At 44.5% G+C, this 26119-nt stretch overlaps 3 protein-coding genes across 3 annotated transcripts; 1 reads left to right on the top strand and 2 right to left on the bottom strand.

The window, feature by feature from the left end:
• Window positions 1-8699: 8699 nt before the first annotated feature.
• Window positions 8700-10532, bottom strand: LOC128714848 (uncharacterized). Its single transcript, XM_053809729.1, has one exon. It carries the CDS (start codon window positions 10530-10532, stop codon window positions 8700-8702), a length of 1833 nt encoding a protein of 610 aa, XP_053665704.1.
• A 1856-nt stretch (window positions 10533-12388) lies between these two features.
• LOC128714810 (cilia- and flagella-associated protein 251-like) lies at window positions 12389-16011 on the top strand. Its single transcript, XM_053809689.1, has 14 exons — window positions 12389-12466; window positions 12548-12703; window positions 12773-13058; window positions 13121-13669; window positions 13744-13951; window positions 14025-14164; window positions 14238-14389; window positions 14448-14582; window positions 14644-14883; window positions 14943-15151; window positions 15216-15375; window positions 15444-15518; window positions 15579-15741; window positions 15800-16011. Exons 1-14 carry the CDS (start codon window positions 12389-12391, stop codon window positions 16009-16011), a joined length of 2763 nt encoding a protein of 920 aa, XP_053665664.1.
• Window positions 16012-18706: 2695 nt separating this feature from the next.
• On the bottom strand, window positions 18707-20945 carry LOC128712157 (wee1-like protein kinase). The gene is made up of 3 exons (XM_053807051.1): window positions 19315-20945; window positions 19088-19233; window positions 18707-18864 (listed from the first exon to the last, which is right to left on the bottom strand). The coding sequence occupies exons 1-3, from the start codon at window positions 20943-20945 to the stop codon at window positions 18707-18709; spliced, it is 1935 nt and encodes a 644-aa protein (XP_053663026.1).
• Window positions 20946-26119: the final 5174 nt, after the last annotated feature.

Here is a 26119-nt window from a genome sequence, read left to right as displayed (position 1 = left end):
GGTGGACTCCTTCCGAGTGCGTCACTACTCAGGATCTAGGTAATTCCAGGCTCCAGAACAGAAGAACCTAATATGTTCGCAGTTGCGAATTGCAAATAAACTAATGTAACAAAAAAAAACCTCTACAGATAATTCGAGTACAAAGTATTAACCATTTCTGGATTATGTTGACTGTCGACTGAGAAAGCTTCGAAAAAGAATCGACTTCAACTTGAAGATGTTTTAGAAAGTAGAAGAAATCGAGATTTCGATACATTCCACTTATAGTTGAATCTATAAATCTATCTATCTCTAAAGTTAAATCTGATGTTGTTTATGAAATCCCGAACTACAGAGCTGCAAAATTCTAAAAATCCAAAATTTGCTATTATTTCTCTAAAATCAGACAAAATCCACTACACCTTTAGTGGGATCTTGCTGAAATACTAGAACCCGATGCGTATCGGCTTAATTTAAATCAATAAAGCTAGCATTCCGGTAGTCCTGCACCGTAGTTTCGCGCTATCGTGTCGAAAGCGAATGGCTGCTCCATTTACCGAACCACAACAACACCAAACCACCAATCTCGATTGGCATATGATTAGCGGTGCATAATTATCAGCGGAAATTCCTACCCCAAAACAGAGGCATTCGGGGCGTACTGACCGCAGAACGAGAAAGAGGAACAGACACTTTACCAGAGACCAAGTTAGGCAAACTACGAATGACACACCCCGGGTGTCGTTGGATAAATGTTAATCACCAGCTGGAACGGGGCAGAACCCAACCATCAGTGAGTTGTTGAATTTTATGATTTTTATGATCACTGCAGACTTGTATTGCACCTCGGCTAAATGTCATCCCGGTGCGATGGTGGTGGGGAATTAAAACAAAAGCTATAAACGTAAATTGTTGGTTCGCTCACTGGTATGTCCACCTAGTACATACCGAGGTTACTATAGCACAACCTTAGTATGTACGTATTTTCAGGTGTGAATTTAGTTTTTAAACCTCAGCTCAGCTTAAAAGATTAACATGTTTTTCATTCTAAATATATCTAAAAGTTGATAGAAAACCTTCCCATTTGATCTTGAAAAGCTTGCGAGCGCTTTAGCTTTGAACTTGAACTCGTCTGCTTTACCTTCGCGATCGGCACTCTTTCGTGAGCTCTTACGAACGCTCACAGAAATGCGCGATCGTTGCGTTCGTCCCAAGCCACGTGTTGGTGGCGCTGAGTGGGGATTCGCTTGTGCTTTTCAAGCACCCCGTTTGCTCCCCCTTTCCACCCCTTCTTTACACACTAAAAAGCGATACTTTGATCGTGACGCCATGGCGAACGTTGAAAACCGGCCCGGTGTAGTGCTGTTTCCCCTTCCACCTTGGTCGTGTTCCGTGTTTTGAACCCGCAGCCTTAGTAGCCTCGAACTCGACCGCGGTGGCCACTGACATTTGTTTCAATGGCAGTTCCTCCATATAGTGGCAGCAACTAGTGGTTGTCCGCCGGTTACGATTGGTTGCGATCGTACGCACAGCGATGGGTGGGAAGTGTTGATGGGTGCGCCGGAAGATTCCGGTGCGATGATAGTGGGTGATAGTTGGGCCGCTTTATAGTGGACAATCGGATTATGTCCGAGCGATGTGTGGATAGTTAACAAGTATATGGTTAATTGCGTTCGGGGAGGTTTTAATTTGCCGCGATGAGATGGCTGGGGATGATCTTTTAAAGGGCAAAAAGATAAGCAGTCGCTCCATGATCGTAAATAATATGCACTAATCGATCGATTAGTACATTACCCTCTAACGAGTTTTTTCTTGTTAAATTAATTGAAATCAATTTTTAATTACTGTTCTCAGATGTTGAGCAGCTATGTTCAAGTGTTTCATGTTTCCTCACCAATGCAATCTTTATTAGCTCAGAATTTTGTTTTCTGAACAACCGTCAAATATCGTTCACAATAGTAAACCGACGGAAATGGGTGCAGTTCGATGGGCGACAACATTGTTGATACGAGGTAAAAAGCAATAAACTGCATAAACCAAAACCAAAAATGGCTGAAAGCGGAGAGAGAAAATAATGGAGAAGCACAAACAGGAGGAGCAAAACAACAAAAAAAAACCGTACCGTCGCAATGGCCTAAATATTTAATGAAATTTCATATCACAATCGATGGGATTGAAGAAGCAATAGGAGTGGAGACAAATAACAAGTACATCAACATTAAAAAAAAAAGCCCACCGGGGGGAAAGTAGAACACAGAGCGTCGTGCGCGAGATATATTTTATTCATGCAAACGAACGACCGAAACCGAACGGGAATGATCTACTTTCCCGACGCTCCGTTTTCCACTGCGCGATCGATGGAGGGGGTGCGGCCGGGCGCCCCGTTGCCCACCTTTGTGTGCACCTTTTTTTCCCTGTCCGTCCCCTGCTGGAAGGGGGTGAAGGGTTGTGAAGGAAATTTCCCCTCTCTACCCTCCCTTCCGACTTCCCTTCCTTGAGTGAGGAAAATGTGGGGAGGCCTTTTACTCAACCACCGTGACATCGTTTACCCGTGACTCGATTACGCCTGATTGTTGACTTTCTCTCGCTGCATGTAAACCACCTGGCAGGGTGTGTGAGAAGGAGGCGAGAAAAAAATGGCAATATCGAATGAAAATGTCGACCCGAATGGAATGGAAACCGGGAGGGTGGATTATGTTTGTAACCGTGGGTTTGGGTGCCGGTGTAATATCCGATGTGCGATAATCAGAATCAGCGAACCCCCGCCAGAAAGGCACAGTGTGTGTTGCACAAAGCGATCAATTGTAAAATGGAAAATTATATAGTTTGCTAACAAAAAAGCAAGAAGAAAAGTGCAGCCATCGAAAGAGACGATCAATCGAACAGATGGTTGATAGGATGGGATTTAGTGTAACTGCAGCTGCCATTCACTATTAAACTAATTGAGCCAATAAAGGTAGAAATAGGTGTTTGGGAAGTGGTACAAGTTTAAAATACATAGAGCACATTTGTGTTTCAGAGCAGAACCAATACAGCACACGATTGCATCAACGTAACAGTTGAAGTTGCATAAAAATCACCTTCCGAATCCGGATGTCCTTGAGTGATTCCATTTAGAGGTATCAATCGGGCCGAAAATGCTAATGTTTCATTCTCTCCTTTCGTATCCTAACCTTGTACCGCTTCCTAGCTTCAGGTTAGATCTGCACGTCTGACGTCAGCATCAAAGATTAGAAGCTTGTTTACCGGCGCGTGCTAACAGACGAGGATTTTAATTTCGGTGTTTTCGAATTGGTCATTTAATTAAGCAGCAGCGGTAGCCTTTTCTGCATTAAATTTTAACCTATTTTTAGCCTAAAAGTTTAGATGACTAAAATAGCGTTGTGTTTAAAGAATCTTTTCATATGAATTTTCTGCGAGGAATCATTCTAATCATCAGTTGCTGTTAAAAGAGTAACGACATTCTCAAAAATTCATTAATCTCTACGGAATCATAATGTATTAATTGTTTTTTACTGTCAAAAATCTGTAAAAAAAATTCTTATCTGAGAAGCTGAAAGGATAGAAAATGCGTGAAATATTTATTCCTTTGTAGATATATAAATCTTTGATGATTCATCAATCTTTGACGATTTTTTAATCATTGAGGGTGCAAGGAACTTTAAGGATACATGAATCTAGAAATTAGAATTAATTAATTAATTAATTAATTAATTAATTAAAAATTAGAAATTGGGAGTCGAGAAATAGAGTTGATTCTTTTCAATGACTCAATCAGATTAATGAACCTAAATTTGATTCATCTAATAAAATAACAAATATATGAAATTTGGTCAAAATTAGTTAAACGAGCTTTACGTGTTTCTGGTGATGATGATAAGGGAACTCATTTTGTGTGTTTTAAATTTAAATCACTCTAAGCTTATTCTCCGAAGCTTGTAACCGTCAGCTGGATTTTATTACAAACAAGACGAGCTAACAAAAACTAATCAGACATATTAATAATTTCTTTTAAATTACAAAAAACTTTACACCCAAACCCGTTACTAACGACAACAAGTTGGCAAAACAACGGAAACTTCCAATAAAAAAAAACACACAATTCATCTCAAAACACGGTTCACTCTCACGTGGCAACAAGCTTGATCTTTGCCCATAATCGCACCAGCTAATCTGCCACACAAAACAAAAAAGCCGGAGCGGCCACAATAACTGAACGACGGAAACAAACGGATGGGTACACGACCGGGAAGCGCGCGATGTAAACAAACCCCTCGCGTACGTTTTGTATTTAATCAGTGCGATGTTTGTGTGCGCGCGGGTTGCATAATATGCGGGGTTGTTTTTTTTTATTTTATTGCTCCTAACTCTTTGTTGTCGCCCTGGCCACCACCGGGGCCAAAGGGGAAGGATCGAAGCCGGAGACGGATCGGGGCCGGCGAGGGTAACGGAAAACTACCGGAAGGCGTTCACACGACCAGCCGATGGACGTGCGGTGGCTTATCGGTTGCGGTAGTGGTTTGATGGCCATTTCACGTGGTAGCGTTATCGACCGGTGGGGTAGTTGCCGGTCCAACACTCGGGGATGATAATTGTTATTTAATATTGTAAATCGCAGCATTGCTGCGAACCGCGTGACGCATCGAACGCGCTAATGACCGATAAACGATTGCGCATACTTGCATACATTTGCCCATTCGCTAGCTGCAAATTTGCAAAAGTGTTGCGCAATGTGGTTTTATATGTTGTTTGCGTAATGAAGTATAGATTCCTTAGCTTGAGAATTTCATTTTTACACATCTTTTTGTTACATCAGTGAGTAAAAGAGAACTGCTTTCGCTTGTTCCTTCCGAAAGTAAAAACAACCCTTGAAAGGTGCGTCCTTCTCGTGCGACCTCCGTCAAGTTGCAACAGGTGGGCCACACTCGTAACGGCAAGTATGTTTCACCGTCGGTCATCCTCTGTGTAACAGTTTGTTTTGTGCAGGGGTTGCATTTTTTGGCAAGCCAAACACCAAACGTTCGTCAGTGTCCTCTGGGTGTTTGTGGTCTGCTCGGGAAAGAAAACATTCCAGCGAACCGCTCTGGATGGGGGATGGAGGTATTCGAAGAATTTCTTGTTGGGCCATGTCCCAGGGGTTGGAGTAGTAGAAGGCGACATGGGGTGGCTGTGTTGGACGTCAGGGTTAAGGCAAGTTGAAGAATCTGTTTTGGTGACGACACTGCTTACTTAAGACTCAGGGATCGCGTCAAGGCAATGGCAACTATCAACACCGTTGGATTACGTTACTTGTGCTTTCTTTTGGATGAATGTACGTAGATCATCTTGCCGTTACAGGGTTTTGGAGATCTTATGGGGGAGCTATTCCAGCATTTTTTCAGGATTAGATCAAGATGTGGAATTCTATCCAATTCTCTGGAACTTCCAAATGTGGGAAATAAAATCGATTTTGCAAAGAATTTTCTCGTCTGACGCATCTGTCGTGTCATGTGAGTTGAGAAAGCTTTATACGGGACCATTTTTCACAACTACCTGTCTAAGTTACCCTTCAAATTGAAGAGTCTCAAGAGATAAGTGCAAGTTTATCATTTCATCTCAAACTCTCCTGCAAAAATGGTATGTTTTTTTATGTTCCAGTGGTAAAATTCGACTCATATCGCCTCCAAGAACCAATTTCTGGATCTCATTCAACATTGAAATGACCAATTTCTGGATCTTGTTCAACATTGAAATGATTCTGCACAAACTTTTCTCAACCGATACATCCGTTATACCAGTAAGCTTTGCATAGAATAAGTTTCTTCTTTAAAAAGCTCGAAATAGGAAGGAATTTTCCACATCTTCTTCCACGTATTCCACTTCAACTTGAAGAGAATTCAGAAATTTTACCTTAAAAGGTAAAAAAAAAAATTAAACGTTAAATTTTACCTCTAAAAGCATAGAGTTGATTACATCTTTAAAAAGCTCAAGCTGGGCGGGAAATTTCCACATCTATCTATATAAATTCCTCTTCAATTTGCCCAGATATTTAACCTCTGAAATTGTATAGTTGATTTCAAATTAAAAAACCTCCAGATAAGAGGATAATTTCCACATCTACCTGTATAAATTCCACTTCAACTAGAAGAGAATCCAACTGTTTGACCTCTGATAGCTCAAAAATCTGTCCCTAAAAAATCAATAACGAGCGAAGAGGTTAATTTTCCATGTCTAACTTTAATATAACGTACAATAATAATAACGTACCCTGCATGATACGAAACGTATAATCTTTTAAACACGCTAGCTACCACGGCTAGTGGTACGGTACCATGTTTGCAAGTTTGAAGGTCATGGCCATCTAAGGAAAAGCCACATAACCTTACGGGAGGGGAGATGTGTAAAAAGAAGCACCAACAGGCGACAAAACGATGACAAATAATTGACCCTCGCGTGGTAGCTAAACCACCGGGGCGGGAGGCTTTCTGTCACCTCGTTCGGGCCACTAGCCGCTACGTACCATCATCATCACCGTCCACCATTGTTGCTACTATCATCATCATAACCGTAATCATACCATGCCGTACCATGCCCACGGTCAGCACTTTTTCTCGGTCACAACCGGTTTTTTGCAGCAGCAACCCAGGCATTGACCATGGCGTCCAAAAGGATGGCGATGGTGGTCACCGGTCCAGGACCGCGGGGAAAGCGGTGTAATGTAAGGGGTAGTGAAATTGAACCCACGACCGATACAGGGCCGCTCAGCAACCGGTACGCGTCAGTGTGTCACGGCGTGCAGCAGCACAACATAAGCGCATAAGTTGTTGGCATAATATGTTGCCAACAGGAAGGAAATTGCAAATGGGTTAGTGGAAGAAAACAAAGTCCGCGGCAAGCAAACTAGGGCAAAACCCGTATCAAAGCGTATTGATTGTTTTTTTTTTTTCGTTCAATGGAAAGATTTGAAAGACACACTTACGCGGGGTAGAGTGGCCGCTTTTCGCATACCAGACAAGTGTCAATGTGTTGCATCATCATCGTTAAGCATTATCACATGCCACTTGAAGCGGTCATTCAAATTGCGACTCTGAGGGGTGGCTGTACCATTCACGAATTCCACGGCTATCTCGCAATGTCTGTGAAGGTCGTCCGGACGCTATCAGGTGCCGGGGGAAGTTCCGAAAATAAGCCCGGCCTACGCGGCACTTTGATATGAGCGATTGCAGTGTCAAACTTAGGAATTCGAAATTATGCAACCACCCTTTCGGGATCTTTGGGTGTGCGTTGCTCTGCGTCCCATGAATATTTGAGAGTGTTGTGTTTAAACAAAAAAATAATTAATTAGCAAACAATTTCACCGCAACATGATGACTTTTCTAACTCGCATTATTTCAACCTGGATACACCGGCTACAGGGGTTTGCATGAAACCTTCCAAGGACATGAAAGATTTGCAAAGTTTCCTGCTCCGAACTCACGTTGAGCACTGTTCTGCTGCCACATGCACGGTGAACAATTTTATGAAGCGAGGAAAAATGTTACCCTACCCACGACCAAACAAATACCCACAGGGGGGAGGGGGTGGCGAGAAAACACAAAAAGGGCCAAACGAAATGTCACCTTTTTCTCGGTAGGTAGCTCCTGTTCCGGGCCGTTCCGCTCTAGCTTCCGTTGGTCTCCTTCCTGGTCCCTTTCCAGCCGACATAATCGCACCGACATACCACCGGAAAACGTGACTTTTCATCCACCGATGCCATTGCGACATGCCGGCAATGATCCCCTGCTTGTACTCTAAACACTCTTCCGAGTTCCCGGTTGAAAGCTTTCTCCTCCATTTATTTTTTGTTTTGTTTTGCTTTAACCAACCAAAAGCCACCAGTTACGACTGCTGCTGCATTACACTGGTAAACACTTTGTCGAACAAATCGGTTATGGACACCTTGCACACCCCTGTTCCGACCCCAATCATCGGTGATTCGGGGCGAAATGTTTGGAAAATGGTACCACCGTTCGTACGGAATTGATAATTAGCAACCCCCCACCCCACAGCGCTCAGATACATGTGGATGACTTAATGGATCGGTTCACGAACCGTCTCGGCCTCGGTCAAGGATACGGACGCTGGTTTTTTTTTTCTTTTGTTCCGAAGGACGCACCCCACCGGTCGTTGGCTCCATCTCAACCGGTGGCAGGTTGTACGGTTTTGTTCCACTCGTTCCGTCCCCTTCTGGCCCGTTGTCCACCCAGCTACAATTCCAAATGCGGAAATACGATCGGCTCTCGGGCTTGTATTTGCGCTTGTACGGGTTCGGTCCAGTTTTGGCGTGTGAACGGTTGAAGCAATCGTTGCGTAAGATTAGCGGCTGATGGACGATGAGCTAAAGGGAGGTGTTGGTTGTTGCCCAGGTTGGAGAGGTAAATTGATGAGTTGAGTGGTCGGTACTAATGGTGCGTTTAAAGACGGACATCGTAGTCTTGCTTTAGAGATTATAAGATCGCAACCAAAGGACGATAAAATAAAACAAAATGGATTATTTTCTAGCTAAGGAACGATGTAATGGACGGACAGTTTTGCTACCAAATACATAATAAAATGCTTATTTATTCACCTCCGGGCAGCTGCAACAAAAAAGGATTACTTTAAAATTGGAAAAAAGATGACCTTCAAAGAAGCGTCCCGATTAATACGTACTTGGTCTAGAGTTCCAAATAGTTCTCCTCCGGCATAGAACGCTCCTCGTGTCAGTAAAAGAATGTATCGTAGTACTGCTCATCGGGACATTCATTCATGGACAGATTCCTCTCCTGGATACGTTTGTCCGCATGCTTCACAACCTGCCCCAGTAGGTAGCTGTGCGGTTTGAGCAGCGTCTGAAAGTTGTCCCTCTCAAGCCGATACACCTCACACACCTCCAACGCCACGACACGCACTGTGTGTTGGGCATCCGTGCGAAAGAGTGCAATTGCGCCAAAGTTCGCACCATCGATCAGATGGCCCAACTCCACCCCATCCGGCGCATAGACGGCGGCCGTACCGATCGCAAGAAAGTACATCGCATTGGCCGCACTAGCTGCCTCTATTATCGTGTCCTGCTCCAGATATATCTCGAACTGCAGCTGATCGGCAATATCCTCCAGTATGTACGGTGGTAGATCGCGGAACAGATTGCTCCGTGCCAGAAAGCGTTGGAAGGTAATCTCCATCAGTACAGTGCGTCGCAGACTATCCGACGCCTGTACCCTTATAGGACGCACATCGAAGTAGTGCATCCGATAGTGGCAGGCAAAGTGACGACTCATTTTTCGATTCACAGCGTGCCCGAGCCGCATCCTCCGGCAGAATGCATCGATCTCGTTCAGTATCTCATCGTACTGTGTCTCGCTGGCGTCCGCCGTTATGATGGTTCGGATCAGCAGCAGCAAGATGTAGGTGGACCAGATCCAACCACCGAGCAGGAGCAGCGATTGCGTCCATTCGTGCAAGAAGTCATGGGTTACGGAGAGCGAGTGTCCGCCCTGTACGCTAATCTTGAGCGTGATCATCATGGCACGAAGATATCGATACGTCACGGACACGTTGTGCTCCACGTCGTGCAGTCGTGCTGCCATGAACTCACCGCACATGGAAGATTTCGGTAGATGCTGGTGGAAGTAATCTCGAACGTTGCTGATCGGAGGCAAACGGGGCCGGTGCGTGATTGGGTAGAGAGTAGCATCTCGATGTTGATCGTGACTCCATAGGACATCCACCAGAAAATTGGCTTCGAACTGATTGTCACCAAGCAGTGATAGCGTTAGCATCGGCACGACGTACAAAAGGCAGGATGTCCAGTGGAGCACATACAGCGTATCCATGATGGGTTCCAGATAGCGGATCTGCTTTTCGGACAGCCCGAACAGACTTCGGGCGACCGTTACAAAGTACCAGTTGATCGATCGGAAGCGCCAGATGCAGAGCAGATACAGGTAGATCACCAGACAGAGGTAAGCGGTGGCAGCGTCCTGGTAGAACGCACGCACCAACTCGTCCAACAGGAGCACATACGGCACGAACAGCAACATCCGATTGGCCACATTCCACCAGCGCAACCGATACCGCACAATGCGGCTTGGTTCCAGTATCACCTCGCCTTGGCTCACGTATCCAGTGACCAGCTTCACGGCGAACTCTGTCCCAAGCAACGCGCACAGCACACAGTCAAACAGCTGGATCCGGCACAGGACAACGTACGGCAGATGGGGTGCGAATGCGAACGCGAACGCAAGCGTCACCAGATGCAGTGTCAGCACGAAGTACATCACCATTTCCCAGCACTTTCGGAAGCTGCTGAACGGGTGCACGATGAAGGGTGGTAGTTCCCGGACCAGTCTTGCATTCTCCGCCGCTATCTTCGTTCGGCTGCGATAGTAGATGCGGGTTTCGGGATGCTCGGGCGAGAGGAGTAGCAGGGTGCGGATGTGGCGAAGAATCCGTGCGGCCAGTGTGGTACCGGGCAGAATTGGTGGGAGGTGTGTTTCGGAGTTGCCCAACCGGAGTACTGCCGGAAGCGAACAACGGTGTCCCTTGAAGGACATTTTGTCCAAACTTCAAACTTTGGAAATCCTTGCGAACTGATCTGCCGCTCCATGGGTGTCTTGGATGAGTTGGGGATATTCAAAGGTTGCTAGATATTCAAACGCCATCGCACAAGTACATGAAAGCAATTGTTCGATGGTAAATTACTTCTTGGTTGAATAATACCATAATTAGCAACATCAACTGCAGAAAATTCCACCACGAAATCCCACAAATGACACAACCCATCCAGCGAAAGTAAAAACATTTCTGCAACGAGGGATGTCGTGAAGTTCTTTGAACAACATTGAAAGCAAACAATAATTCCACTTCTCCGTCTGCTGGTCTACCAGGCACACCTGACGACCGTACGTACTACTGTACTGATGGTCCTTACGCTGTCACGTTCCGCGCCGAGTGGCACATGTTCCACTGGGGGTTTCCAAACCCACATCTGGTGCGCATACCGTTCGGGCAATACGGAAAGCGACCGCTCATTGTGCACGGTGGTTCCGAACTCCTGGTGGCTGCTGCCTACGTCAGAGCACGTCACGTTACTGTGCCAGGTGAGTGGAAAACTTTTTCCACCAGGCCGTGCGCTTACTGCACATCGGCCGGTTGTTTGCCATCTTTTTTTCCCTCCCCACAGCCGTGGTGCGGGCGCTTTTCACGAGGCGACAAATTCGTTGTGCAACTGGTGTAGTTGGCGTAACCTTTTGCGAGCGCTTTGGCTATTTCAGACCAGACGGATTCCAGTGCAAATGACAAGACCAAGATGAGAACGGATCGGATACAGCGGCGTATGGGGTTGAGGTTCATGTGTTAATGATGAGAAATATTTTTAGTTTGTTATAAAAAAAATGTTAGGCTTTTAAACAAAATTCTATATTAATGTGTACTTCTAAGAATTCAATAAAATAAGGGTTTGAAGATAAAGGAGGTATGCTCTACTACGTTATGATGATGACACCGAACGACCTCACAAATTGAGATGGATAGCACATTAGTACCAACTTCAAAAAGTCCTATTCTTCAAAGTACCATGTAATCCAACATTATATAACCTTTGGCATCTTTGTTCGCGTATGAAATCGATTACTGATCCGGTTATATGCTAATCTTTCTTCGGCTGTATGTAGATGTCTTACCCCTTCTTCCGACCAGGCAGAGGTCAATGCCAGTCGCGAGATCATGTATGCATCACATCAACGGTTCAATGCAGAAGACACAAAACGTCCCAACCGAAGGGAAGTCTTGTGGCATATAAACCTTTGGGAGATGTCATCCAGCAAACATCACCACCGACACCGAAAGATGATCGTACGTGATGATGAAGGTGACGAAGTGACGGACACTGCTCTCGTCGCGATCGTTACGAAACACAACCGGCCGGGGTTTGTACACTTCTTCAGGGTCGCGCTGAAACAGCTGGACACGATCGATAGGCTGCGGATGGTGTCGAGCATTGAGTCACTGACCGGAAATTGATTAACCGAAACGTTTGCGCACACCGAGGCAGAGGTCAGCGTTCGTATGCGGTGCGGTTACAGATGGACCGTGAACGTTACGAAAGGGTGTTCAGAAGAAACAGCGTGAGAATGAACATTGGATATCGTTCAAGCATTACTTTGATGCGTTGCGATGGTAGAATCTATTTTTGAAGTCCGTTTAATGGTCCTTTCAAACTATTCCAATGGCATTCACCCATAGTGCCAATAACTCCCGGGAATGCTTACATAGTTACCCTGCCAACGGTAAACTTGTCGATAAATACACTTGAATGCACATCATAGCAACCAGTCCCGAGGCCCGATTTACACAGTTCTACACCTTCAATATTCGGAAACCTCCAATAAGTAGAGAAAATTGTGGAAAAATGGGAGAAGTTGTGGAATATAACCCTAAAGAAGATGCACCTCCGGTAGATAATATTCACCATCGTTGTCATCCTTTGGTAAGTATCGAATATCTTAGATGTTTCTATGAGGAAAGATGTACTAATATCCCATTCTCGTTTCAATTCTTCACGATAAAGCACCTAATCTGGTTGTCTGGATTCAATCCACGCGTGTCCTTGCTCAATGTCAGTACAACTCGTGACCGGAAGGAGCTTGTTTTGGCATCGGGAAACACACTTCTCTTCTACTGCTATGATGGAGAGCGCGAAAAGATAACACCAGTTGTTGGACACGTAAGATGCTTTGCAGCATTTCACGAGGTTTAAAGTATCCTCAATAATTCCACCGTCTTTGATGTGCAGAAAAATGTCGTCAACATGATCGGATGTGAGGAAAGTGGGCGATTTGTGGTGAGTTCCGATTGTTCCTACTGCATCAATGTGTGGGATCGACATATTGGAGGAGAGAACCACCAGCTCCCGGTTGCGATAAGGACTATTTTCGAGCCATTCAAAACTAAAGGTGATATTGGTGCGGTTTCGTTGAGCCGGGACGGGAAGTACCTGCTGGCCGGGGGTGGAACAGCGTCCGAACAGGGCAGCCAACTGAAACTGTGGTCCTGGACGGTTGGAAACGATTTTCCCGATGGTATGAACGGTGTCTGTCTCTTCATCGAATAGATGGGTAAGCTTTTGTACAACATTTCACAGATACCATCACACTACCGTCTCGGCTGGGACGTATTAAAACCATCCATTTCTGCCCGGATCGTGGCCGTCGCAATCAGTTCGTCGTCACGCTGGAAAGTGGAGTCGCGTTTGGTGCATGGGATAGCAAGGAACAGAAGCTGTCGATCCAAGTGCCGAAACGGCACGGCTTTCAGGATTACAATGATACCGTGTTTGTGGAGTGTACGGATCGAGCCGTGTCGGTGACGGGTGCGGGAATGGCAGTGCTCTGGAGCAACGATCGGAAACATGCTGATGGAGCGGAGGGTAGCGTACTCCGGAAGGAATTTCTCAAATATCTTCACCTGAAGTACGCTTCGATCAATGTGGTGCGCTCATGCGATGAGAAAATCGTCACCGGCGATGATGATGGTGAGATTCGATTTTACGACAATTCGATGAAGATTCTCTACTGGTTCAAGCAAGAGGATCTCGAACCGATACGGACGCTATCGTTTGAGCTGGTCGAAACACGCCAGTGGAAGGTGTCGAGTGAACCGAGCGAAGCAGACGATTGTCCACCAAAGGAAGGTAGCTGGAAGAAAGCAAAGAAAGTCTGAAATGAATATTCAATGTACCATTTAATATCTTTTCTCGCTTTTAAGAAACAACGGAAAAGAAATTGGAAGTTAATATAGAGGACATCGCACCGAAGGACGTTTCCTTCGAAGCGCGGCCAGTGATCGTGCGTGGATTCGTGTCCGCCACCAAGTCTGGCAAAATCTACGACATTGACATAGTGTATAACAAAATCCAGGAGCTATTTCTGCAGTCTCCGAGCATTATTACGGCTTTTGCTGTACATGCCGGCAGGTACTTGCTACAGGGGGGAACTATTCATCTCTCGACAAAGTGTATTGTACGCGTTACTTCCCTTTGGTTCTAGATCAGAGCTGTGTACTTGCGACGGCAATGGCCGCTTTGTCGTGTATGATTTGCAAACGAAAGCGATGAGATTAGCTCTCGATGTACCGATTCAGCGTACACGGCGCGGTCGAATCACCACCCTAGCCTATTCACCATGCGGTCTGTATTGGAAGTGAAATGGAAGTTATTCGTATGTTGGAAATTCAGCTTACGAGAATTATTTTCCCTGCAGGAACATTTTTGGCCGGTGGTGCTGAAAATGGATTCCTTTGGATGGTCGAACCCAACCTGCTGATCCTTACCGGAAGTGGTCCTGTACAGTTTACCGGCGAGAAGATACGATTGGTTATGTTTTCTGAGGACAGCAAGCATCTCGTTTGTGTGGTAAGAGGATCGTCTTGACATTCATAAACACCCGACTCATTATTTTCTCCCTTCTTAGGATGAAAGCAATACGATCACGCTTTTGCATCGTGTAAAGGACGAATGGCAGGCGGTAGGACGATGCGTAACGCATAGAATGGTCGATCTAGCGTTTCTTTGCGCGACTGATTTTGTATCCATCAGCGAGGATCGGGTGAGCATATTCGAAATGACAAAGCACTCGAGGCTCAATAATGCTTCCTTCTTCGATTTAGCACATGGTTCAGTACACGATCAATTGCGACGAACTGGTACAACTGGAGGCTCTATCGACTGTCAAGCGGAAGCGCATTGAACAGTCCGCATTTCCAACAGCGCTTCTTATCTTGCCAGGCGGGAACGAGATTCTGGTGGCAAATGATCAGCTTAAATTCAAAATATTTCACAGCAAAACGTTCGAAATTCTACACACATTTCTGGCTCCCTTTCACGATGGTCCCGCACGTTTTCTACGGGTAACGATTGAATGATGATACACAGATCAGTGGGATAATGTTTATGGTTTCATTTTTAGCAACTTCCTGGCGAAGATTATTTCCTGTTCATCACCGATAACAATATCTATCTGCATCATCTCCCGATCGATGGGAACCCGTTCAAGTATCTCGCAGTACGAGGGCATCCGAAGCGTTTGAAGGGATTGCAAATTGCCTGGACGGTACGGTGCGCCTTCACTTTCGGCGAAGGAGATCATGCAGTTAGTATGTGGAAGATTAATACGAGGTATGCAAGATTGTTGATATCTTTCAGCGTTACCTTTAGCATAGCCTTTTCTCTTGCTTGCAAGTCCACTGCTCGATAATATAAGACATGCCGGTTCGGGATTGGATCCTTTTTGTACACTTCTTCCGGGCGGTAAGAGAGGATGTTACGTGCGCGAGATTCTAAGTCTGTTCTTCTACAATCAGATATCCCCAAAGAATAGTGACGGTGATGCAGAACTTACGGTGAGGTGTGAAGTCTTTACGTTTTTGGGTCCTTTTCATTTAATTTCATCTCTCTCTCTCTTCAAAAGCTGCGAGATGCCATGAACGTCCAGGATGTTCCGAACTATATGCGTAGCATTGGATATCACATGACCGAATACGAGGTAAGGATGGCTGGACTGTCACACATCTGCAATTATAGAAAGGGTTATTGATTTATCTAGGAAATGAACCTGTCCAAGGAAATGGAGCTAACCGGCACGTACTTTCTTACCTTTGAGGAGGTGGCGAAGCTTTTTCTAAATCATCGCACCGCCACCGGTGGACCGCCGAACACTGAGGACATTCGGACGGCTGTGACGTTTATAGGTGCTACTACATCATCCGGTAAAGAGATAATCTCGGTGGTTCCGGTCGGCTTGATTGTAATGCCCGTTTATTGCAGGCAACAAGGTAGATTTGGTGCGGCTCATTACGCTGCTCGCGAGTATGGGTGAACCGATGGAACCGAAAACGGCCGAAGCGTACTATAGAATACTATTTCCGTCCGCATTCGATGCACACGAGCAGGACGAAGGTTGCGTAGCGGAATGTGGCACCACTGAAGAGTGCACGAACTGTATCAGCATCGAAGAATTTGCTGATAAGCTTTGCTGAAAACACTTCTGGATGGTGTAAGGTTCTTCCACAGGAATCAGCGCGTGCGTATCCGATTTACCATTTATTGTTCTTTATTCGGTTTCAGGTGAGAAAGTTACTGTATACAATGTTTGATCGCGCTTATAAACTCTACATAACAATAAGGAAAGTCTTAACTATGCAACCCTAGCTCCTAGGAAGAAAAAATTAATGTTGAGTATCGGAGTTAGAATAAGGGTTTTGACAAATGAATGATCATCTTGCATATGGTTCATCAGCTATAAAGAAAGGAAGAACTAGTGGCACTTGAGAGACAGGTCTTACTTGATCTTGCAATAGAGATCATCAATGAGGCGCTATCTGTAAGGGATGATGATGATGCTTTGGAATGGATGGCAAAACTTTGGATCCCGGGCCGCACAAACTCCGTAACTACTTTGGCGCGTCATTCTGTTTTATTCTATGACTTTTGATGCAGGTGCCATTACCGTATTCCAGTGGTTCACACACCGGGATATTCAAATCAGGTCTTTAAAGAGCATCATCATCGATGAATTGGATATTGACGAACCTATATTGAGTAGTGACTATATAACGCTGCATCATGAAAGGTGCCCTCTTTACCCTATATCTTAATTTCTATATCTACCTCCTATCTAGCGAATGTGGCTGCTGTGACCGGTGTCTCAAGTGCGCTTCGGATCCCTATTGTTTCCCGGACCGCTCCGATCGAGTGCAAACAAACGTGTCGAGTTTATCTGTTTCGGGTCGATCTGGGGAAGAAGAACGGATCGTTCGCGCAAAGCAAAAGACACCGATCGATTTAGCTTACTTATTAAAATCACAAATATTCCTTTCATTTTCACATGCTTCATTCGTATTCACTATCTGATCTGTGCGCACAGGAACCGGCAGTGAACGCGTGAGAAACTATGCCATATTGTTGGTGATTTTGGTTTCTTATCCTTTCCAACACAGATTCTTACTCTATTTCCTCCCTTTTTTTATTCCTCTATTGTGCCTATTTTGGTCCACCTGGTTCACAAACAGGGGACGATTCGTGATGACTTGTTCTGTTTTTTCTGCGCTTTGCTCTTCAGACGTTATAGTCTTACTCACGATCGAGCGTTATGCGTGGTTCGTATGTTTGTGGCAAAAAAATATATATGAAAAATTAATCCTCAAATCTTAAACACAATAAAGTTTGCTTGTATATTCATACGCTCGCCAGTACCTCTATCACTTCGTTCGTTTGCTTACGATTATTACTGTTAAACTGCTCTCACAATAAGGTTTGGCCAATGATGGCGCAGCGGATCTCACATGATCGATGTAATTGGTTTTCCTAGATATCTTGTTCAACAACAACGGCAAGTTTACAGCCTTTCGTTTCGCTTCGCTTTTTTTTTTGTTTTGTTGTGGAGTCTATTAGACTCCTCGCTCTCTTACTCTCCTAGCTACCGGCACAGCTCCTTTCGTATGTTTACCACTTTTCCATAGATAAGGCTACGTCAAACAACACTGTTCGTTTGTTGATACTCGTTTGCGTCGTTGATTGTACTCAACGAGAGTTTTATATCATCACATATTGTTAGTAACAGCGGATCCGATTCGATCCTCGCCCTTCTGCCTAATGTCTTCTATACACTTCTGTACACTTGCTACTTTTGGATTTAATTCCATGTTTTGGTTATGCGCATCTGCTTTGTCCTTCGGGTATTTTCTTCCGCTGGACAAATATGCAAACATGCCGCTTTGCATCTTTCGTATACTCGTTGCAACCGAGCAATTACAAACACCGAGAATTTGGGTAAACTCCATACACTAATCCTTCCTAGCACATGCTATTCTAATGAGTTTTCGTCTGCTTTACTGTCAATTATTCCCTGCTGTTTTCCTAATTTAAAAAAAAAGTAACATGACAAAGTTTAGCACAACTGTAACAAGACGCAAATTTAACCAACACATTTCGTTTTAACATTACCCATTCGATCCCATTCGAAGGCATTTGAAACATAGATGAATTAATCGTAAATCGATAATGTTTTTTCATTGGGTAACGATGAATACAGGACAAGCTAAAATGTACCAAAATTTAAAAGCCAAAATCAAAAAGCAATAAAACTGATAAAATAAATGACAGGGAAAGAATAAAAAAAAAAGTACGATTTGCATAAAATTTGGCAAAAGGAAAGGCATTAAATTTGATTCGTAAGGAAAGAAAAAGAATTAAAAGTTAAAAATTAACCTACGACAAAAAGAGAAAAAAGCATCTACAACAAAAAGAGTCGATGATTCTATACAATCATTAGCTTGCAATGATCACACGGAAACGGAAACCGTTCACAGGGAAACAGTTGGTGTAGAACTGGGGAGAAAATATGGGAAGAGGTTTAATAAATTTTGAAGCATTTGGGAAACTAATGCTCTGAGTCTAACACGTGATTTAATTTCTCCGTTTGGTACCAACGGTTTCGATCGTCTAGATTACAACTGATTGTTTCGTTTACTTCAAGATTTACCATTTAAGCTTTGATTAATTTTGGGAACACAGTAAAACTTTTTGAAAAATCTGATGAATATTAATGCGATCGAAAGGATTCAAAAGGCACGATAACATAATAAACGATCGTACACCAAACTACGGCTCCGGTAACGATGGACAATCCAGGAAGAGTACAGCCGACGTTAAAGAGAGACATCAAGCGTGTGTCTAATAATCCTTCGATTTGTTGCTGTCTTTGATGCCTCTTTTGGAGATAAGGTTAGTGGTACGTTTCTTGTGTGAATAGGAACGTAGTTTACGGTCGGAGGTAGACGTCTCACGGGAAGTTCCGGAGTAGCGTGTCTTGCGCGCCATCGATGCTGTAACTGGAAATAAGTAATATTTTGTGTAAAGGCGGGTATTAAATATTCGTCCATTAGGAAGTAAAGTTTAATTTTAATCTGCGATTGAAGTACGAGCTTGAATTCTACGTTTCCACGCACCCAGAAAAGACAGCCAAAAGTGCGTTCAATTGATTTTCCGTACAATCTCCTCCACTGCTCAATCCATTTGAACGTTTATTTCATGATTATCACACGTTTATCTTACCTGGCGTAAGGGAATGTTGTTCAAGTGTTTTCAGCAGCTTCGCCTGTTCCTTAATCTTTCTCAACAGGACCTCGTTCTTCTGCCGTTCCAAGCTCAGCTCCAAACACAGCTGGGCTTTAGTTTTTGAATCAACTGGCGATAGGACCCTGTATGGAAGGTAGTCAGAAACCGACCAGTTAGCGTAATGCGCATTAAGAATCTCCGAGCGTAACAATGATGCAACTTACGGATGATTGAAGATCGTCGTGGAGGATGGACGCTTTTCCGGGTTCGGATGCATCATCTGCTTGATGAGATCATTGAAATCTTTTCCAATGTTGGGCAGATCGGGAAACTGACCACTGCGCAGCAGATGCCATCCGGTACCGTTCTTCGGCAGCGGTCCTCCACCGGCTGCCTCGTACAGTGTAATCCCGAGCGAAAAGATATCACCCTTCGGCAGATTGTTGTAGTCTTCCTGTAGTATCTCGTTCGGCAGATAGCGACAATCGCCTTCCTCTACCTGCGGCCCGTGGATCGAAGTGACATGTCCGAGATCACCGATCTTGTACGTCACCAAGTACTCGTTCTCCAGATCATCGTACACATCCTCAAACCCATCGTCGGGACAGTCGGCTATCACGGGCAGGGCATTAGCACCGTGCATAGCCGTGCCCGAGCGAAGCGGTGCTTTGGATAGGAAAATGTTGCCCGCCTTCAGATCCATATGCACCAGATCGTTTGAGTGGATGTACCGCAAACCTTCGGCAATGTGCAACAGCAGCGTGCGCAGTTCCGATTCTTTAAGGCAGCGTTCCTGCAACACCGTTTGCAGACTGCCTCCGTTGCAAAACTCGTTCTGGATCAACATATGATCGTTTTCGGCCCAGGCCGAATAGTAGCGCACCACATTGTCATGTTTCCCAAGCACGGCGTGGGCATAAACTTCGTTCAGAGCTGTCTTTTCCAGTGAGCTACCAGCGACCGGCCGGATGCTTTTCTTAATCGCATAAACACATCCATCCAGCCGGTTGAGACACTGATACACTTGTCCGAACTCACCCTTGCCGAGCAGCGACAGTTCGATGAATTCCTGCTTGTACCGGGAGATGTTGGAATCTTGCAGGGCAAGCCGTTTGGAGGCCTGCCTAAACTCACCACTTTCATCCTCCACCATATTGAACATTTTCAGCGTATGGTGTGTGGTAGAATCGTTCGCCTGCCTTAGCGCAAACGGAGTAGCCGGACCACTGTACGGAAAGCGACACTTGTTGATTCTGTTGCTAGGAAACAGTGCCGGGAAATGGTTTTTGATTGAGTGCCCATTGCTACCACCAATTGTGGCCTTGGCACTTTCGGGGCCCTCCTGCCGGGTACGCTTCTTCGTTCGCATAAACATTGCTGGCGGTGTGAAGGGATTCACGTTGGCCGGCGGTAGCCCCACGTCATAGCGCCGATGAAGCGGAACCGGTTTTGGTTTGTCGGTGATGAAGATCGGCATTCCTCCGTCCATTGGTTTTGCCAACACGTCGGCATCCGTACCGGGTTTGAGCAGCCCGTCCCCTGCTGCAGTGAATAGTGTTGACCCGGGACCAAATACTTGCCGGCGGAACATTGTGTTGGTTGATTTTTGCAGAATGGTTTTTGGCGTTGCTGGAGTATCGAACAGACGCAGCGCCTGCACCTTTCGGTACGGCGGAGATAGGGACGGTTGGTTCTTGGCCGGTGGTTCTGCTGGGTTACGGTCCGGCGAGTTACCGGAAAATGATAGTTTTCTCGGCATGACCGTTGCCGACCGATGTGGCGAAGGGTTCAACTCGGCACTGATGTTCATATCCGGCGATGAATCGATGCCGCTGCTTTCCGTGTGGATATCCATTGTGTCCGTATATACAAGCTGTCCAATTTCACTTCACGCACAAAACAAGATCGGAATTCAACGTATCTCTGAGCACTAGAACGTTTTCTCAACAGCAGCAATGCGAATTCCTTCGCAGGGACAAAACATAGCAGATGACGCGTAGTTAATGGGTTCGCCACCAAAATACAGCAGCTGGGGTTCAGGTATACGACGCCGCACGGTTTTGTTGCAGCGTAGTTTCAGTTTGTTTCCGGTTACTGATTGGTTTAACAACGTTACAAATGGATGGCACTTAGCTTTTTAATAGCTTTCGTAACATTCATAACAGGACAAACGGTATGAATCAACAAACAACACACAAAATACAGGCAACCATTAAAAAGCCGTTTGTATTTTTAAACGAGGTAGCAAAAAATGATGCGTTTACAGGTACGTGCTAAGGGATCGAACGTTCCAAAGCGATGCGTTCCTCGGAACTAGCAGTTCGCTCCGGAGCGAAGCGTTCCCAAGCAAGAGCAGAATGGTGAAATATTTCAACGAATTTGCACGGGTGATAATAATAATTTGTTAATTATTTGGTTAATGAACCTACAAAAGGATTGATCAGAAATGAGAACAAAAAAAAAAAGACAAGTTTCAAAAGAGAACAGTATTGCAGAAACTAGGATGAACACAATAAAATTGGCAATGTGTGAAATATTTCAAGTGTTCTTTCATTTTCGGGAATTGATTTCGAGTTGCTGGATTTGTGGATTGCAATTTATTGCAACGCACAAAAAGCTTTTGAAATTTTGTACAACGACATTACTGCACCAGAATATTGGAAAAAAAAACATGAAGCATTCAGATGAATTGCAAATATATTTCTCGCGATGCTTGAAATTGTCCAAACAGTTGAAAAGACCATCACTACGCGGCTTTTCGCCTTGTTATTTTCGCTCGGTTCGCCTGTTCGTGGGGCGAAATGGGTTTCCGGTTGTGCAAGAAAGTGATTTGCTTGTTTTTATTTTCAAGCAAAAAAGCGTCCGGCGGTTGAATTTCAAATATTCAACACAATTTCAGGTAAAAATGAGTGGGCCAATATATAAAGCCAACATAATATACATACCATAAATTATCCAGCCAAAGATAAAAAACAACAAATGTGATAAATCAGTGATCTACCATGTCACATTATTAAACAGGCAAATCGTTTTTGAATGCCAAATCGAAGCACCGTAGAAGGGACACATCTTTGCCAAATGGAGCGACCTTGAGCCAACGATTGTGCGTTTTGTGCCAACAACCAAACAATAACTTCCGCTCAAATAAAAAAAAATGCACCGCAATAACACATTGCTGGCGCGCACATTGGTACTCGGCAGTACGGTATTCGAAAACTGAGTGGCCTTCAAGGTAAAACCGCAATCAACGGTTCCAGCGCGTAGACAAACAACACATCAAAAGCGCATAAAGTTTCCACGGTTTCCGACTATCGCATCTCGCATGACAATCGTGTCATGCGGGAAGCAGTTCTAGCGGATGGGAAAACTTTCTCATAAATCCACCACAGCGTTGCAAATCTGGATCTCGTTTGGACGGTGTGTCGGACGCCGGATGGTGGGATGCGGCTGGACGGGGTTGACCGATGCAGATGACACAGATTGGCAAGGATGCAAAAGTACATCTACGGGAGTATAGGTTGGGAGGATTTTCCATGATGGTCCAGAAGATAAGGAAGGTTGTCTGTTTGTAAGGCTTTTCCTAAAGAATCTTGAAGAATTAGCTAAGGGCAAATTGTTTGCAATATTGGACATCATCTACCAAACCAAACTACCTGCAAAAGATAAGACATTCTTAATCCTGTATCCAGAAACAAGAATCAACGGCATACTAACGACCATTTTTCACCCCGGCACTATCGAAACGTAAACGGAACTGCAACGGCAAATCGGACCATCCATGCGGCAGGCAGCAGTAGTGAAGGTAGCATAGTACTAGTGATCGTAGTAGTAGTACGAAGATAAAACCGTATTCGTACAAACAGACAAGAACCGCGGCGCCACATTAGTTCTATTTCTATAATATTTTATCTCTTTTCGTCTGGGATTGTTTGCCAAAAAAAAAAAAAAACCAAAACGCGCGCGGTATATTATTTATCATCGTGCCCGTCTGGCGGGCTCGTGCGGGTACAGCGGACCAGAGCGCCGACGTACGACGGACGGAACACGAGCCTTCTACTCGAACTCGAACTTAGAAGAATGTCTCTCTCGCCCCGCGTGAACCGGATACGGGGGGCTTGTGTCTCTTGGTCTGGAATTGGTCGACAAACCGCCCGGTCGATGCCATTGCGGTGGCACGGAGTATATAGTGTTGATATCCATCCAGTGCCTGGTGAGAATATCTTTTGCCTTGGACGATTCTCGGATGGACGGGAAGCCTGTTGAAGCTTGGAAACTGGAACTGGAACACGGCAAACTACTTTACGCTACCCCGTTCTGCGATTGATATTGATCTTGACGGTTTGACGGCGATAGGTAGTGTTTGTCCCGTGCGCCGTGGACATACTGCATCGTTCGGTGACGCTGGTATTTGGTTGCATACAAACCATTGGAGCTTTATATGGAAATGTTGAAGTTATGTTGAGATTCTGCAAGATGTGCAAAAGAGTAGAAGAATCAAAGAGAATATTTAAAGTCATTTTAAAGTTTTTTTTCCTAAATTTTACACAAAAACACGAAATTGCATAAAGTTAATTGGGGTTGAAGGGAATTGTGACCATACCGAACATTAAATACCTCGCTTAAATGAATCTAATTTACTTTGTCTGATTTTTTAAAGAGGTTAAGATGTTTCTTTTCTTTTTTCTTGGTAATTTAAACTTTTCTCTAGTTTTTCACATTTGATGTTTGATCGGTACTATTTTTTTAGTTTATTTCGTTTTGTTTGACTTTATAGTTTACATACTGTTATTTTTGTAATGTTAAATGATTATAATTTGTTTTATTTCTATACTTATTTGTTTTACTGTCTTATATCTTTTTAATATTACAATGTGGGATTTTAAATATCTTTTAAATTATGCTACTTTGCTGTTACTATGTGTTTCTCTTTTTGTTGTTTGTTTTCCTCTGTTCGTCTGTCTGTTTAAGATTTTTCACATTCGAGTTTTGCAGTAATTCTTTTCATTTATATATTTTACATTATTTCACGGTTTACTTTATGCTTCTTGTATAATTAATGTTTTCTTTACACGAATTTTAGACTTTTCATTGTTTACTTTGGTTTTGTTTGCTGTTTTAGTACTTCGTGAAGATTTTCGTAATTTTTTCCTTTTAATAAAAAAATGCACATTTCATTTAGTAACTTTAAACCAATAAAACATGATTTATTACCCAATAAAATGATCACAATGACATTAAATCTCCACGCTCAACATATGAACAACGACAACCCGCAACGATGCTCTACTCACATTCATAATCGTTTAGCGTCGAAAGAATACATCTTTGCGAGTAACTGGATGGGTTAGGAAAAATTGTGCAACCTAATTTTCACCATATTTCAATCTTGCCACTCCACCATTATTTTCCATTCTTCTCCAACGTCCCGCGGGGTTTCCCTTCGCTGCACGGACGCGACCAATAACTCACCATCGACCTCATAAGATAATCGTTTTCTGTAGCGCACACTTAATGGGCGATGACAATTTGGGTTTTGCGTTTTGTGTGCCGGTATGTACCACGCGGTCCAACTCCCAAGGATGCGGAAAGAGATGGGAAAGCACGGAAATGGACAGAACAGAGATGAAAAGATTGATTGGAGGCTTGTGGAATCTGGAACCCCAAAATGGGAAAACGGAACGGTCAATGGATGTATGGCTGGTACGAAAAGTGGTCTGCCGCTCTCTGATCCAACCGGACCTGGACACACCAACACGGAACAAGTGGGAAAGGATAAGACAGAGTGGTGGTGGAAAAAATTTGCACAAGATCGGTCGACATATTTTGTGTTGCTCTTTCTGGTGTGTTTGCATCCCCTTCCGGCTGCCACGAGTGCCGTATGCTGGCCAGCACCAGTAACTGCTGGGACTAAGATAACAGGATAGAAAAAAAAAAAAAACGACCAGCACCAGTTTTTGGCGAAGAATGATAAATGTTTCGCGCAAATTACCATTATTACAAGAGCAACTCACACACAATTATGTGAGTTGCGTTTTGTGTTGCGCCAAGGAAACGGGCGGAAGGCTTGCGTCGGAAAATGATTAATTGTCCGCGCACTCCAACAAGACACACGAGAGCCACCAAAGGTTCGTGGAAAGGGGTAGAACAGCACAAAACGGCAGACACAACCTAGAATTGCATAAAGCACGACCCTGTGGTTTGAGGTTGTGCGAAGGAATTGTCCAGTTTGACCCTGTTCGGCAAGTGGTCTGCGTGGGGATACCGAAGAAAGAATGGCCTGCCGAAGACCTTTTTCTTGGGATTATGCTGTGACCCGGCAGGGAAACCCGGGACACCCTGTTTTTTCGGATACCTGTCCCCGGCGGATGAATATTTCAACAGCAGGTGTGCAATAATCGACCTGATGCCATAGAAGAACGGCAACATCTTCACCAAACCGTGCAGGAGAAGAGAGAACGAGAGAGTTGTGTAAGTTGTATCGTTTGTTAACATGCTAAATGTATATCGATGGTAGTCCTTTTTTTTCCCGGAGGGTGGAGTTGTTATCCCAACCCACCAGGACACGACGTTTCACAGGAAGATCCGTACCTTGGGTCTGGTATAATTAATTAAACACGAAGCAAATCCATCTTCGGAACAGATTTGTACGGGGGAAAACGATGCTTTACCACCCCGTTGAGACCGTTGCGGGGTGTGCACGGTGCCGGCAAGGCTAAAAGGACCACAGAGACATTCGGGACACATCCGAACACTAGGCCGGAATGTTGTCGACACGGACTGTATCGGGACGGTTCCTTCGATCGTATTTACTGTAGCGAGAAAGCGGCCTGGTTTGGCCTTTCGGTCCACAAATGGGAGATAAATTATGGACTTATTTATGGGCAGCTACAGTAATTCGCTCCAGCTTTCGTGTTCGAGATGCACCGGGATGCGTTCGTTGGGGGTGAAAGCTTCAAGGGCGGTGTACATACCGTCTGGTGCGTTTTTGGGTTAAAGTCTGGATTGGGATTGGAGCTTAGGTTTTTTGCA

This window comes from Anopheles marshallii, chromosome 3 (genome assembly GCF_943734725.1).
Source record: "Anopheles marshallii chromosome 3, idAnoMarsDA_429_01, whole genome shotgun sequence".
Taxonomy (NCBI): domain Eukaryota; kingdom Metazoa; phylum Arthropoda; class Insecta; order Diptera; family Culicidae; genus Anopheles; species Anopheles marshallii.
Note: the sequence above shows the minus strand (reverse complement) of the source record. Positions and strands in the feature narration are given on the sequence as shown.